Genomic DNA, 13,404 nt, shown 5'->3' with positions numbered 1-13,404 from the left:
GTTAAATTCACTTTCCCGCCCTTAAACTTAAAACGTCAACGGTCGCGCTGTGAGAGTCGCTGGAATAACAGCGCGACTGAACGAAGAATGCGTCTTTTTCCATTATTTACTTGTATTATATAGTCTATCCTTGTCTGGAATACATTCCTATATATAAATCTAAGATATTTAAACAATTTGGCGTCGAAATCCGAAGGTTTGTTGATGTTTTCTGTCGTGCTGGTGAGTACTGTACAGTACAGTTCTTCATTTGAACAATAACTTTCCACGCGTTATTGGTGATTTATTTAAAAGTTTCTTTTTCGCAACGATTATATTAATCTTTGTTGTTGAAATTGAAGTTTGTATAGATGTTAGATCGAACAATGTTTAGTGAATCACTAATAACGTAGACCAAAATCTCGTCTTGACGGATTTTTGAGCAAATAAATATAATGCTTTATACAAATAGTCTCCTTAACGTTCACTAAAATGTTAACAAACGTTTAAAGCAACGACATGTTTATATTTGGGTGTATGAAAGATTTCCAGGTGGACTCACTGAGTCTTGAAAGACCTAAAGATTAAATATGTAATTTTGTGCTATAATTGTATTTGAGTGAAATGTTCAGTTCAGTTTTTGGATGAAATAAATGCGTAAAAAAACCACATTATTAAATACATCTCTGGAAAGATACCACTGCAAAAGTATCAGTTTCTCTGGATTTACTCTTTATAGGTATTTGTTTGAGTAAAATGAACTTTTTGTTTTAGTCTATAAAATGTTTAAAGTATAAAAAATATTGTCATTTAGAGCATTTATTTGCAGAAAATGACAACTGGTTAACGTGACAAAAAAGATGCTGTGTTTTCAGACCTTGAATAATGCAAATAAAACATTCATATTCATTTTTAAACAATACTAATGTTTTAACTTGGGAAGCATTCAGAAATCAATATTTGCTGGAATAATCCTGATTTTCAATCACATCTTTCATGCGTCTTGGCATGCTCTCTACCAGTCTTTCACATTGCTGTTGGGTGACTTTATGCCACTCCTGGTGCAAAAATTCAAGCATCTCGGCTTTGTTTGATGGCTTGTGGGCATCCATCTTCCTCTTGATCACATTCTAGAGGTTTTCAATGGAGATCAGGTCTGGAGATTGGGCTGGCCATGACAGGGTCTTGATTCATGCGTCCTTCACAAAGATGAATCGCCCCGATTCCAGCCTGGCTGAAGCCATATCATCACCGATCCTCCACCTGGTCATCTAATGGTGAGACAGAGTCCTGGAGAGTTCTTCAGGCCACAGTGTCTCGCACCCACTGTGAAATTTGGTGGAGGATCGGTGATGATCTGGGGGTGCTTCAGCCAGGCTGGAATCAGGCAGATTCATCTTTGTGAAGGACGCATGAATCAAGACCCTGTCATGGCCAGCCAAATCTCCAGACCTGAACCCCATTGAAAACCTCTGGCATGTGATCAAGAGGAAGATGGATGCCCACAAGCCATCAAACAAAGCCGAGATGCTTGAATTTTTGCACCAGGAGTGGCATAAAGTCACCCAACAGCAATGTGAAAGACTGGTAGAGAGCATGACAAGACACATGAAATTGTGATTTGAAAACGAGGGTTATTCCAACAAATATTGATTTCTGAACTCTTCCTAAGTTAAAAACATTAGTATTGTGTTGTTTATTAATGAATATGAACTTGTTTTCTTTGCATTATTGGAGGTCTGAAAACACTGCATCTTTTTTGTTATTTTGACCAGTTGTCATTTTCTGCAAATAAATGCTCTAAATTACAATATTTTTATTTGGGATTTGAGAGCAATGTTGTAAGTACTTTATAGAAAATAAAAATGTTCATTTTACTCAAACACATATAAATAGTAAATCCAGAGAAACTGCTAATTTTGATGTGGTCTCTCAATTTTCTCAAGAGCTGTAGGTCTTAAAATGAGAGGTTGAAACACATTTAGGTGAGACACGCCACCTAGTGGTTGATGAATTCGTCATCTTAGATGTGTGCCTTACAACGATTTTTTTAATTGATTTATTTTATGAAATACGTTTATATCTGATAATTATTGTATTTTATCACGTGCAAGTATTTTAAAATTAATGCAGTTTCTACAGCATTTATTTAGTTGAATTTTCCGTTGTAGTTTAAACGCTCAATAGTTTGTGTCTGTATATTTGTAGTTTGTTTCTTTTTTAATTTTATGTTTGTAATAAAAATGTGTTTCACTTCAGAAATGTCTTTATCCAAAAGCAGCCTGATACTGTGCTAGATGTATGTCATTTGTGTATGTATTTGTTTGTTATTACTCAAAATAAGCATTTATTCCCACTATATTGCGAAGTGGTAGTGTAATGGTTCTATCTCTTCAGCAGACACAGTGGAGAGCCATTGTTTTTGGATGAATCAAAGAAGCAGCAACTGGTTGGGTCATCGAGAGCCTTCTTTTGGAGGTAAGTGTATTATTGTAGGTTATGCTAAAATGTCCCATGCAGGAAGTACCATCATGTGAGCATTGGTGGTTCAGTGGTAGAATTCTCGCCTGCCACGCGGGAGGCCCGGGTTCGATTCCCGGCCAATGCAGCAACTTGTTTTTGTTTAGTGTTTTTTTTTAATTCGTGTATTCCTTTAGGCATGATATATTTATCCAGAGTTACTTTATAAATGAGGAATACAACATGAGAGTTTCATCCTTGAGAGATGGAAACATAAAGTGCCGCACAGTAAGAAGTTCCATTATTGCTCAAAGACGTACAAGGTAGGAAAGACATCTAGGTTAATTTGAGTTAAAACAGTGTTTTGTTTTTGTCACTAAGATGCTAAAGCAACCTTTATTGTGTGTATCTGATTAAACTGTATTTTTCTGTAAATTAATATCTTTAGGCAATAATACGGAGGTTGTTTAGTGTCAAAATTACTTCTGAGAATTGCTCCTCGTTAGTATAGTGGTAAGTATCCCCGCCTGTCACGCGGGAGACCGGGGTTCGATTCCCCGACGGGGAGACACAATTTTTACCCCTCTATGTATTTCACTGGGAGAATGTTTTTTTTTACATTGGCATTATCCTGCATTAACTCATGAATAATGATTGAATTTTATTTGTTTAAAAAACAACAGGGAAAATCTCATTACACTGCATTGTTTTATTTCTCAGAAGTACAAAGATAAAAATGAAACAGACAGTTCATTACTCTTAAATGTACTGCTTATATATGAGATCATTTGGACGGCAAGGGTCCTGGGTTTGATCCCTATTTTGTGCCAGTGTTTTGCCTCAGCAGTTGTTTCATTCACATTTTTAGCCTTTTTAAAAATTATATATATATATTTTTTATTAATAGTTAATTACAATGAATGGTGCAACAAAGAGGTCATCTGTGATTGTGCTATGAGGTTGTTTTAAATCAGTAATTTTGGGGGAGGATATTCTTGAAAGACCCAGCAGATGGCGTCATTTATCAGCAAACATGATATCAAAGAAACGCTAACTGCTTCAGTTATAGCTCTGAATGTTGTTTTGTTTTTTTTTACACCCCTTTGGCTGTAGCTTAAAAAAAACTTAACTTGTCTTTGATTGTGCTACTTCAGAAAAGATATTGCCCCGTGTGAGGCTCGAACTCACGACCTTCAGATTATGAGACTGACGCGCTGCCTACTGCGCCAACGAGGCCTGATACATGAGTGTGGAATGTCTCCCTATCCAGCTTGGAATCCTTTTCCACCAAACCATCACAAAACCCCAAATCTCATCAGCATATCAAGTACTGTTAAGCTAGACTTGTTCATTTGCAAATCAAGCACAATTCCAAATGAGAACAAAAGATCATTGTGTAACAATAGATCAGTCCCTGCCAAGAGCTAAACAATGGAAAGTGATGCCACCCTCTTCCACTAGGGGGACCCAAAGCCACATGGCTACTTTCAAAGGTGGCCTTGAATAGGTCAGTGTGCTTTTTTGGCTCTAGGTGTGTGACAAAACAAGAAAAAAAAACACTTTTGATAAGAACAAGGCATGTCCGTGTGCCACGTTATCACAGGCTGTGAACAAATACAGTTTTGGTGAGCTTAAGTCTTTCTTTTTGCTCCGCACAGCAAGCTGTGCACAACACCAGGCGTCATGTCAGGGCTTAACACTTCTCTGGCCTACTTCTTAACTGTGGTAGGAGCGAGTGCAGTCGGAAGGGTGCTGTTCACACGCTTGAAACAGCGGTGGAGTTTCCTAACAGAATTCATTGCTGCATTTGCGCTTGCTGCCTGTAGACTAGAAGTGGCGACTATTTCAGAGGTTGGTCAATGGGCTGGTGCACTAGGGCCAGATGTGGCCTTCACAATACTTTTCCTAGCTTTAGTCATCCATGGTATAATCATGCAAGGTGTGAGTGGCAATCCAGCTGTGACCATAACGGCACACCTCCAGAAAGAAATTGGTGTTGTTGCAGCAGTTCTTAGCGTTGCGTCACAGTTTCTTGGTGCATATCTTGCCCTATTAGTTGCTGGTAAATACTGGGAGATGGAGCTGACAGACATGCATATGATCAAGAATCTGATGATGGCAGAGTGCAGTACTTCTTTGAGAGCCACACTGGTACAAGGAGCCTTTGCGGAAGCTATTTGTGCAATGACTTTTTACCTCGTTCATGTCGTTCTAAAAAACAGGACACAGCTGCTGAGAATTCCCATCTTGGCTTTTTTGCTAACTTTCTTCGCCTATGCAGGTGAGTTTGCCTCGGAAAGGCCTTCACAGAAACTAGAATATATATATATATATATATATATATATATATATATATATATATATATATATATATATATATATATATATATATATATACATATTTTTTTATATACAGTGAACGTGTTTACATGCTAAACAATACCAAAAAGAATAATCATCCAAAATCGTACAACGCAAGAACTACGGAGCCCCTTAGTGGACAGGATGGGAATTTTTTTCTTTCTGAAATAGTGTTGCATAAAAAGATTACCATGGTTTTCCTACAGTAACCATATTTTAACCATGATATTTGTAGTGAAACCACAGTGATAATACATGAAAACTATGGTAATAAAAATTTTGGTTTTGTGGGTATCCTTGTTTTACCATGCAAATACCATAGTTTCACTGTGGTTTTACTATACAAGTAATATTGTGGGAAATTTAAAATAAGGTTACAATTTTTAACATTAGTTAACATTAACTAGCTATGAACAATACTTTTACAGCATTTATTAATTTTGGCAAATGTTAATTTCAACATTTACTAATACATTTATTAAATCAGAAGTTGTATATGTTAACAGTAGTTGCACTGTGAACTAACATACTAACAGAGCACAATTGCATTTTATTAACTAACATAATGAAAGATTAATAAATACTGTAAATATTTTGTTGTTGTTAGTTAATGATAATGCATTTACTAATGTTAACAAATGTAGTAACCTTATAATAAAGTGCTACCAATATCATAGACTGTAGTAACCAAGGTTGTTGTAGGCTAACAGTTTTTCTTTTCATTTTTGGATGGAAACCAACGTGTAACTATAGTAATATTGTAGTAATTATGAAAAGTAAGTTAACCTTGTGTTTTGGTGGAGACCGTGCTTTTAATACAGGATACCGTATCCATATAGTAACCATGGTTTTACTATAGATTACCATGGTGAATCTTGCGGTTACTATAGTTTTACTACTAATGCCATGGTATGTGTAGTAAAATTAAAGTAACCACAATATATGATTTTGATTACCATAGTGAATTATAACCATAGGAATTTTTATCAAATGTGCAACTAAAGAATCTTATTTTGAATTGATTTTCTGTACTGGATTGACTTTTCTATGTATTGCTTTTGCAAGGTGTGTTGTATTTATGAATTGTTTGATTTTCACCTGTATTTTCCATGAAATAGCCATTGTAGCAGATATGGTAATAAACACCAAACAAACAACTTTTTGCAAAGGAACTTCAAACTATTGCAAGGGCATGTACAACTAATTGCGAGGGAACACAAAACTACGTAACAAAAAAAATTCCCCCCCCCTGTCCTCTAATGAGCTCTGTATTAAAACCAATATACAAAAGAAAACCATCCAAAATCATACAACACAAGAAAACTGAGTTGTTTATATGAGATTGATAATCAGTGGGTTATTGTCTGATGTTGATGTCAAAACGTAAACCGTCATGTGGGCACAATGGATAAATGGGTAAAAATGGCTTTACATGTTTTTACATGCAATGCAAAATCAGGATAATGGGCAAAAATCTATGTGTGCTAATCCGTGATTATGTAAACATGCTCAGTGTTGATGCTTAATGTTAGAAATATTGAAGATTTCACAGGATACATAAAAAGATTTGTCTCTTGTTAAATAGTCAATAGGCTTGTAAGTCATTGCAGAGGAAAATGCTGTACATATCAAATTCGTATATCCATTAAAAGTTTAATTTGTACATATTTTGATTACACTAGCATATTAATGACCTCATAGCAAATAGACATGGACTAAAATCCATGAAACTCAGATTTTGAGCTAATGGGGCCTTTAACGTTTTGTCTTATCCCTTTTTGTCCACAGGAAATAACTACACCTCTGGATATGTGAATCCATCCCTCGCTTTTGCGCTCACATTCACTTGTCCTGGACATACCTTCTTGGAATATGCTGTTGTCTACTGGCTCGGGCCTCTTGTTGGTTAGTGCTCTTAAATGACAAAAATCATTTTGAAACAATTTTAGGATCTGCATTTTTTACTGTGCTTGCAACTATCAAGCAAAGTTAAAAAAAAAAATCCAATCCTGGCAGTGGATATTTTTGGAAATTGATCCGTGTGTAGAATTAGTAAAATATTGGTGCACCAAAATAAATTATACCGAAATGAAAAACAAAAATTATTGCCGTAGTGATCTCAGTTGCCTCCGTGTCTGAGACCGTCAATCCGCGCATCTTATCACGTGGCATGTTGTACTCGTTAACATGGAGACGTAGTGAGTGTGGAGGCATCACGCTATTCTCCGTGGCATCCACACACAACTCACCACATTATAGCGACCATAAGGAGGTTACCCTATGTGGCTTTACCCACCCTAGTAACCAGGCCAATTTGGTTGCTTAGGAGATCTGGCTGGGGTCACTCAGCACACCCTGGATTCGAACTCGCGTCACGACTCCAGGTGTGATTAAAATTATTATTTTAAATTAGAATTTGTTAATAATAACTAAACAAATTCTAAATATTATAATGAATAACAAGTGATCACACTTGTTATTATTTTAGGTGGCATTGCTAAAATAAAATCTTGGCTCCAACAACATTTTCTGCCTTTTTTTTTCTCTTTCGGTCGAAAATGGCATTTTAGGTTGAAAATGTTTGGTGGTCATCATTTCAGTGCATCCCTAGTTCAAGCATATCAAGCTGGTTAAAGCCTCGAGTAATGTCTTAATGTGACCTGAAATTGTAAAGCTACTATATCAGAGTGTGAATGTAATATTTTATCTTCTTTTTTAGGTATGATTCTTGCACTGTTCCTGTATTTGGGCAATATTCCATTGTTGTTCAACAGGAATCTACTTTACTCCAAGAAGGCACGTTTCCGGGTGCCAAAGGGGAAAAATTCTGATGATATTAAGACCAACTGAGAAACATGAAAATCGACATTAATATACAGTTTTATGTGCCCTTTGGAATAGTTTTCCTCTCATTATGTTTTTGTTTTTATGTTTGAATTTCCTCACCTTACATTAGCCATTGTTTTACTATAGTAATATTGTACCAACAATGATTGGAGTAACCATGGTTAATCTTGTGGTTACTATGGTTTTACCACAGATATCATGGTTACTGTACAGAGGTCTGCACGGACCTTAAAATGCACTCTCTTTATCATTTCTTCTCCATGCAAGTATTATTGCAATTGGCTGTATTTTATGTAAACATCATAGGCAACATTCGTAACAGTATTTTTAACAGTAAACATACACTGTTTTAACAAGGCACTGTGACTCCTCTGCACATTAGAGCAGTAGAGGGGGAAACATTAGCTTAATGTTTATCAAGCGCCAAAACGTGCTTGGTGCAGACTGATTTGAAATCATGTGTAACATTGTAACACATTTCATATTATGTCCTCTTTGCTGTCTGAAGTTTTTCAGAACGTCTAACCTTTGTGACAGCTTAGGTTAGCCTGGTTATTTTTCATTAATTCCGAACCCAATATCATACTTTTTGGTTTCTAGGGTCCCGTCAGGCCGGATAATTTACTGTTGTAAAATCATGGTTCATTTATTGTGAGGTAACTCAAAATAATTGCAAGGAAATGCAAAACTAGGTCAAGAGAATGTTTTCTCTTTTTTTTTTTTTGCAGTTTTGAAAATAGGGAAACATAACAGCCATATAGCAGGCAAACTTTTTAATTGTATAATTTGATTTTACACAAATTTCTGTAACAAGTTTCCTTGTGTGGTTTAACAGCTTGAATAAAGATTAGTTGCACTGATTTTCTTTTTGTTTTGTTTTTATACACCAACCTGCAAACTCGTCATTATCACTTTGTTCATTCTTGAAGTGCAAAAACCTCAAATGCGTTGTGTTGTGCGCTGTGTGATAGCTTGAAGGTGTTCTCTTCAGATTATGTCAATTCTGTAATTTTACATCCATTAATATTAACACAAATCATATTATAAACCAGATGAAAAATTTCACTTTAGTCTCTTAAAGAGCAAGAACTGTTTTTCTACTGTTTTGGACCTTCAAAGTTTTGGACTCACTTTCATTGTATGGACCTACAGAGCTGAGATATTCTTTCTAAAAATCTTTGTTTGTGTTCTGCAGATGAAAGAAAGTTATACAGATCTGGGATGGCATGAGGATGAGTAAATGATGAGAGAATGTTCTTTTTTGGGTCAACTATACCTTTAAGTAGACTCAGAGCTGTTGTTGTTGAGGTCAGTGAATCGGTGGTCTGACCTCAATGCATGTGGTTTATTTTGTTGGGTAAAAGCACAAGAGAGTGTCTATAGAAGCATGTCTTTATGTGCGTGTGTGTACTGAAAATGTCATGTTTGTTCCACATTTAAACCTGATAATGAAAACACCAGTCATTCAGTGCCTATGAGAATGATTAGCGCACATATGTTTGCTGTGTTCATCGTCATTGTGTGTGGTGAGTAACTTACTGAATCTTTAATAGCCTTTAAGTAAATGTGAAGTTCAATACAGAGTTTAATCTCTGTGCAAATGATCTAGAAAATCTAATGCAGAATATTTATGAAGATACATTTTAAATGTGTGTTTGATACTTCGTGATCTGTAACATACTTTCATCTTTAACTGTCACCTCTTTAATTGTAAAAGGAGTCACTAAAAAAAATTGTCATTTACTGAGACCGAGATTGTTTAATATGATTTCAGTTGTATCTGGTGTTGATGACTTGAAATCGGTGTTAGTGATGGAGGGAGATTCTATCACTCTACACACTGATGTTACTGAAATACAGATAAAGGATCAGATATTGTGGATGTTTGGACCTCAAGACTCGTATAGCTGAAATCCATAAGCAGATCATTGATATGTTTGATAGTCATGAGACATTTGGAGACAGACTGCAGCTGGACAGACAGACTGGATCTCTCACCATCAGAAACATCCAAATCACAAACTCTGGACTTTATAAACTAATGATCATCAGTGGAGAAACTTCATACAAGAGATTCAATCTTACTGTCTGTGGTGAGTTTAAAATCACTTTTGTGAAAAATAAATGGTGTAAGCTTTTTTTAAAGGTGTTTATGAGGAATGTTGATTAGGCTAACAGTGTTCAATATAATTGACTGATTATGAACATTATAAAGTTGAATTAAATGGTAAAACGACTGCTGTTGTACATCTTTAGATTTCAGATTTCTTATTTTACCTCATTGATTGGGAATGAACACAAACCAGGGATGGCTTTTCAGACAATTTTAACAGCATTATTTATTCATGTCTGGATCTATTGATCATTTGATCAGTTTAAATCATTTCAAATCTGGAATAATTGTGTTCAAATTTGTGCAAAAACATAAAAACCCTTAAAGTCGTTTCAGCTCATCTAAGAAAACACTTTTTTTCCTCATGTTTTCCAGCTCGTCTGACGATTCCCGTCATCATCAGAGACTCTTCTCATTGTTCTTCAAGCTGTAAATGTGTGTTGGTGTGTTCAGTGGTGAATGTGACACACGTGACTCTCTCCTGGTACAAAGGAAACAGTTTATTGTCCTCCAACAGTATGTCTGATCTCAACAGCAGTCTCTACCTCTGGAGGTGGAATATCAGGAGAACAACATCTACAGTTGTGTAGTGTCCAATTCATTCACCAACCTGACCAAACATCTCAACATTACTGAAGTCTGTCAGATGTGTCCAGGTGAAAACACCCAGATATGTGTGTGTGTGTGTGTGAAAGGGGGACCGCACGGATTGTTACAACTATAGGGGCATCTCGCGCCTCAGTGTGCCGGGAAAGGTCCTGGCAAGGATTATTCAACATCGCCTTGCCAGGCACGCTGAGGAGAGGCTTGCGGAGCCCCAATGTGGTTTCAGGACCTGGTCAAGGCCTATGATACCATCAGTAGGCCTGGGCTCTGGGTTGTTCTTTGTGCTGTCGGAGTCCCAGACCCGCTGCTCGCATCATTAAGGACCTTCACGATGGCGAGCAGGTCTGGATAAAACTACGTGGCCGGGAGTCGGAGCCATGTGTGTGAAAGGGGGACAGCACGGATTGTGTTCACCTTGGAGTGCGGTAGGGATGTCCTCTGGCTCCCACATTATTTAATATCTATTTTGACCACGTGGTTTGTAAAGCCTTCGATGGCTGTACCGGAGGATTTTCCATCTGGTACAGATATAATGGGAGGTTGATCGATGCCCGGGTGCGGTCAAGGGATGGTTCCCTATTGCTCAACCATATTATGTATGCTGATGATCTGGTGTTCACTCAGAGGAGTTGAAGGTGCTGCTGATGAACCTGGAGCTTGCCACTTAGAGATGGGGCCTTACCATCAGCCCAACCAAATCTAAGCTCCTGCCTGGGTATTATGTATCATTGGACACTCCACCCTAAGATCCATCCTGGGTTTACAAGGCTGTATTGTGTGAGGAGCTCACATATCCTTGAAAGATGTGGACAAAGTCCCACATGAGCTCCTCTGGCAGGCAAGGTTTCGTTGGCTGGGCCATGTAGTCCCAGCCACCACATGCCTAAACAGCTTTTGTTCAGCCGGATAGAGGGGGCTAAGCGGGCGCGGCACAGGCTGGAGAATAGATGGAGTGATGTGGTTCAGGAGGATGTGGAGCTGAGTGGACTTGCTGATGACTGGTACCAGCGGTGTCAAGATCGGCCTCTTTGGAGGAGGCTTGTGAAGGACGCTACTGGCCAGTTGGAGGCAGTCATCTTCCAACAACAACGGAGGGCAGAGGAGCGACACTCACAACAACGAGCAGAGCGCTGGGTGGCTACAGCACAGCAAGTTGGCACAGTAGGGGGCACAGGTGGTGCATCAGTCAGTCGACCCATGTCACCTGTTGGATCTGTCCCATGACCTCCTGCCAGTGGGCGTTCGACACTTCACGTGGCCTAAACGTGCACATAGCCTGGCACAAGTGTGGTGAAGCCGTGGTGAATGGCGGTTGTTGTTGTGTGTGTGTGAGAGTGTGTGTGTGTGTGTGTGTGTGTGTATGCATACATATAAATCTGTTTGTGAGTTGATATGCTTTTGGTGAGTGTTTGCAGAATAATCTGTGTTTACTTTTAAGAATTACACTCTTTTTATCTGTTCTGTCAGCAGTTAAATCTTTAACTAATTCAGGTGATTCACTTCAGACACCAATAATGCTGATCCAGTTGTATCTGTTTGTTTAGTGTCTCTGTGCAAATGACAAAAAACTGAAAGTTGAAATGCACAATTCTGTTTCTCAGTTTTGTTTTCTTCCATCAGATTCTGTCCAGTGTTGTGGTTCAACTGAAGCTGTGATCCGATTGGTCATCTCTGCTGTGGTGGGCGTGGCTACTGTAATTGTACTACTTTATGACATGAGATCCAGATAATTTGAACAGTGTAGAGAACAGACATCATCAGTTCCTCACAGATGCAGCAAACAATTCTCCAGTCTGGGGCCAGATTCATGAAACATGAAGAATAAAATCCTCCTGAACTTTTTCCTCGAGTTATAAAATAAGAAAATAATAGTTCAGTATTTTGTATTCACAAAAAGACCTCTTACGAATGTTTAATTATTTTTACCAACTTACAGTTGAAGTCTGAAGTTTGCATTAAAATATTTTTTTTAATCACTCCGCAGATTGTGGGTGGCTGTGGCTCAGTTGGTAGATCGTGTTGGCTACTAATCACAGGATTGGTGGTTTGAATCCCGGCTGTTTTACCATTTCATATTAGCAAACTATAGTTTTGGCAAGTCGTTTAGGACATCTACTTTGTGCGTGACATGAGTCATTCCAATAATTGTTTACAGACCGATTGTTTCACTTTTTATTGACTATACCACAATTCCAGTGGCTCAGAAGTTCACATACACTAAATGAACTGTGCCTTTAAGCAGCTTGAAAAATTCCAGAAAATGACAATTAGCCAGTTAGCTTCTGATTGGAGGTGTAACTGTGGATGTATTTTAAGGCCTACCTTCAAACTCAGTGCTTCTTTGCTTGACATCATAGGGAAATCAAAATAAATCAGACAAGACCTCAGAAAAAAATTGTGGACCTCCACAAGTCTGGTTCATCCTTGGGAGCAATTCCCAAACATCTGAAGGTACCACATTCATCTGTACAAACAATAGTATGCAAATATAAACACCATGGGACCACACAGCCATCATACCGCTCAGGAAGTAGACGCATTCTGTCTCCTAGAAATAAACGTAGTTTGGTGTGAAAAGAGCAAATCAATTCCAGAACAACAGCAAAGGACCTTGGGAAGATGCTGGAGGAAACAGGTAGACGAGTATCTATATCTACAGCAAAACTAGTCCTATATGGACATAACCCGAAAGGCTGCTCCACAAGGAAGAAGCCACTGCTCCAAAGCTGCCATAAAAAAGCCAGACTACAGTTTGCAATTACACATGGGGACAAAGATCTTACTTTTTGGAGAAATCCCACGACCAATTTGCTGCTAGTGGATGGGCACAGCTCACATGTATACAACTTGGACTTTCTTAAGTAGATGAAGGACAACAATGTCTTTGTTTTTAGCCTACAATCCCACACCACTCATTATCTGCAGACAGCTCTGTTTTAGAGCCTTAAACATCACTGGAGGCAAGAGGGGATGAACATCACCAGGGAGAGTGGAGGCAGAAGACTGTACAGGGCATTGTTTATGCCACTGTTCTCCAA

The 13,404-nt window shown here is 38.0% G+C and overlaps 1 protein-coding gene, 3 non-coding genes and 1 pseudogene across 4 annotated transcripts; 4 read left to right on the top strand and 1 right to left on the bottom strand.

The window, feature by feature from the left end:
• The first annotated feature begins 2,516 nt into the window (after positions 1-2,516).
• trnag-gcc (transfer RNA glycine (anticodon GCC)) lies at positions 2,517-2,587 on the top strand. Its single transcript has one exon. It is a non-coding gene; the product is annotated as a tRNA-Gly (tRNA).
• Positions 2,588-2,935: 348 nt separating this feature from the next.
• trnad-guc (transfer RNA aspartic acid (anticodon GUC)) lies at positions 2,936-3,007 on the top strand. The gene has a single exon. It is a non-coding gene; the product is annotated as a tRNA-Asp (tRNA).
• Positions 3,008-3,602: 595 nt separating this feature from the next.
• On the bottom strand, positions 3,603-3,675 carry trnam-cau (transfer RNA methionine (anticodon CAU)). The gene has a single exon. It is a non-coding gene; the product is annotated as a tRNA-Met (tRNA).
• A 379-nt stretch (positions 3,676-4,054) lies between these two features.
• LOC127640877 (aquaporin-12-like) lies at positions 4,055-8,502 on the top strand. Its single transcript, XM_052123570.1, has 3 exons — positions 4,055-4,720; positions 6,589-6,705; positions 7,520-8,502. Exons 1-3 carry the CDS (start codon positions 4,123-4,125, stop codon positions 7,648-7,650), a joined length of 846 nt encoding a protein of 281 aa, XP_051979530.1. The 5' UTR covers positions 4,055-4,122; the 3' UTR covers positions 7,651-8,502.
• A 909-nt stretch (positions 8,503-9,411) lies between these two features.
• Positions 9,412-12,096, top strand: LOC127641013 (uncharacterized; annotated as a pseudogene).
• The last annotated feature ends 1,308 nt before the right edge of the window (positions 12,097-13,404 follow it).

The sequence above is a fragment of the Xyrauchen texanus genome, chromosome 50, assembly GCF_025860055.1.
Source record: "Xyrauchen texanus isolate HMW12.3.18 chromosome 50, RBS_HiC_50CHRs, whole genome shotgun sequence".
NCBI classification, from domain to species: domain Eukaryota; kingdom Metazoa; phylum Chordata; class Actinopteri; order Cypriniformes; family Catostomidae; genus Xyrauchen; species Xyrauchen texanus.
The sequence above is the reverse complement of the archived record's forward strand: the minus strand, read 5'-3'. Positions and strand labels throughout refer to the sequence as shown.

What these genes read in the sequence shown, in the direction of transcription:
- LOC127640877 (XM_052123570.1), top strand. Translation starts at nt 4,123, where the DNA reads ATGTCAGGGCTTAACACTTCTCTGGCCTACTTCTTAACTGTGGTAGGA. An exon ending in AACTTTCTTCGCCTATGCAG is followed by an intron (nt 4,721 to 6,588) that starts GTGAGTTTGCCT and finishes TTTTGTCCACAG; the next exon opens with GAAATAACTACACCTCTGGA. An exon ending in CTGGCTCGGGCCTCTTGTTG is followed by an intron (nt 6,706 to 7,519) that starts GTTAGTGCTCTT and finishes CTTCTTTTTTAG; the next exon opens with GTATGATTCTTGCACTGTTC.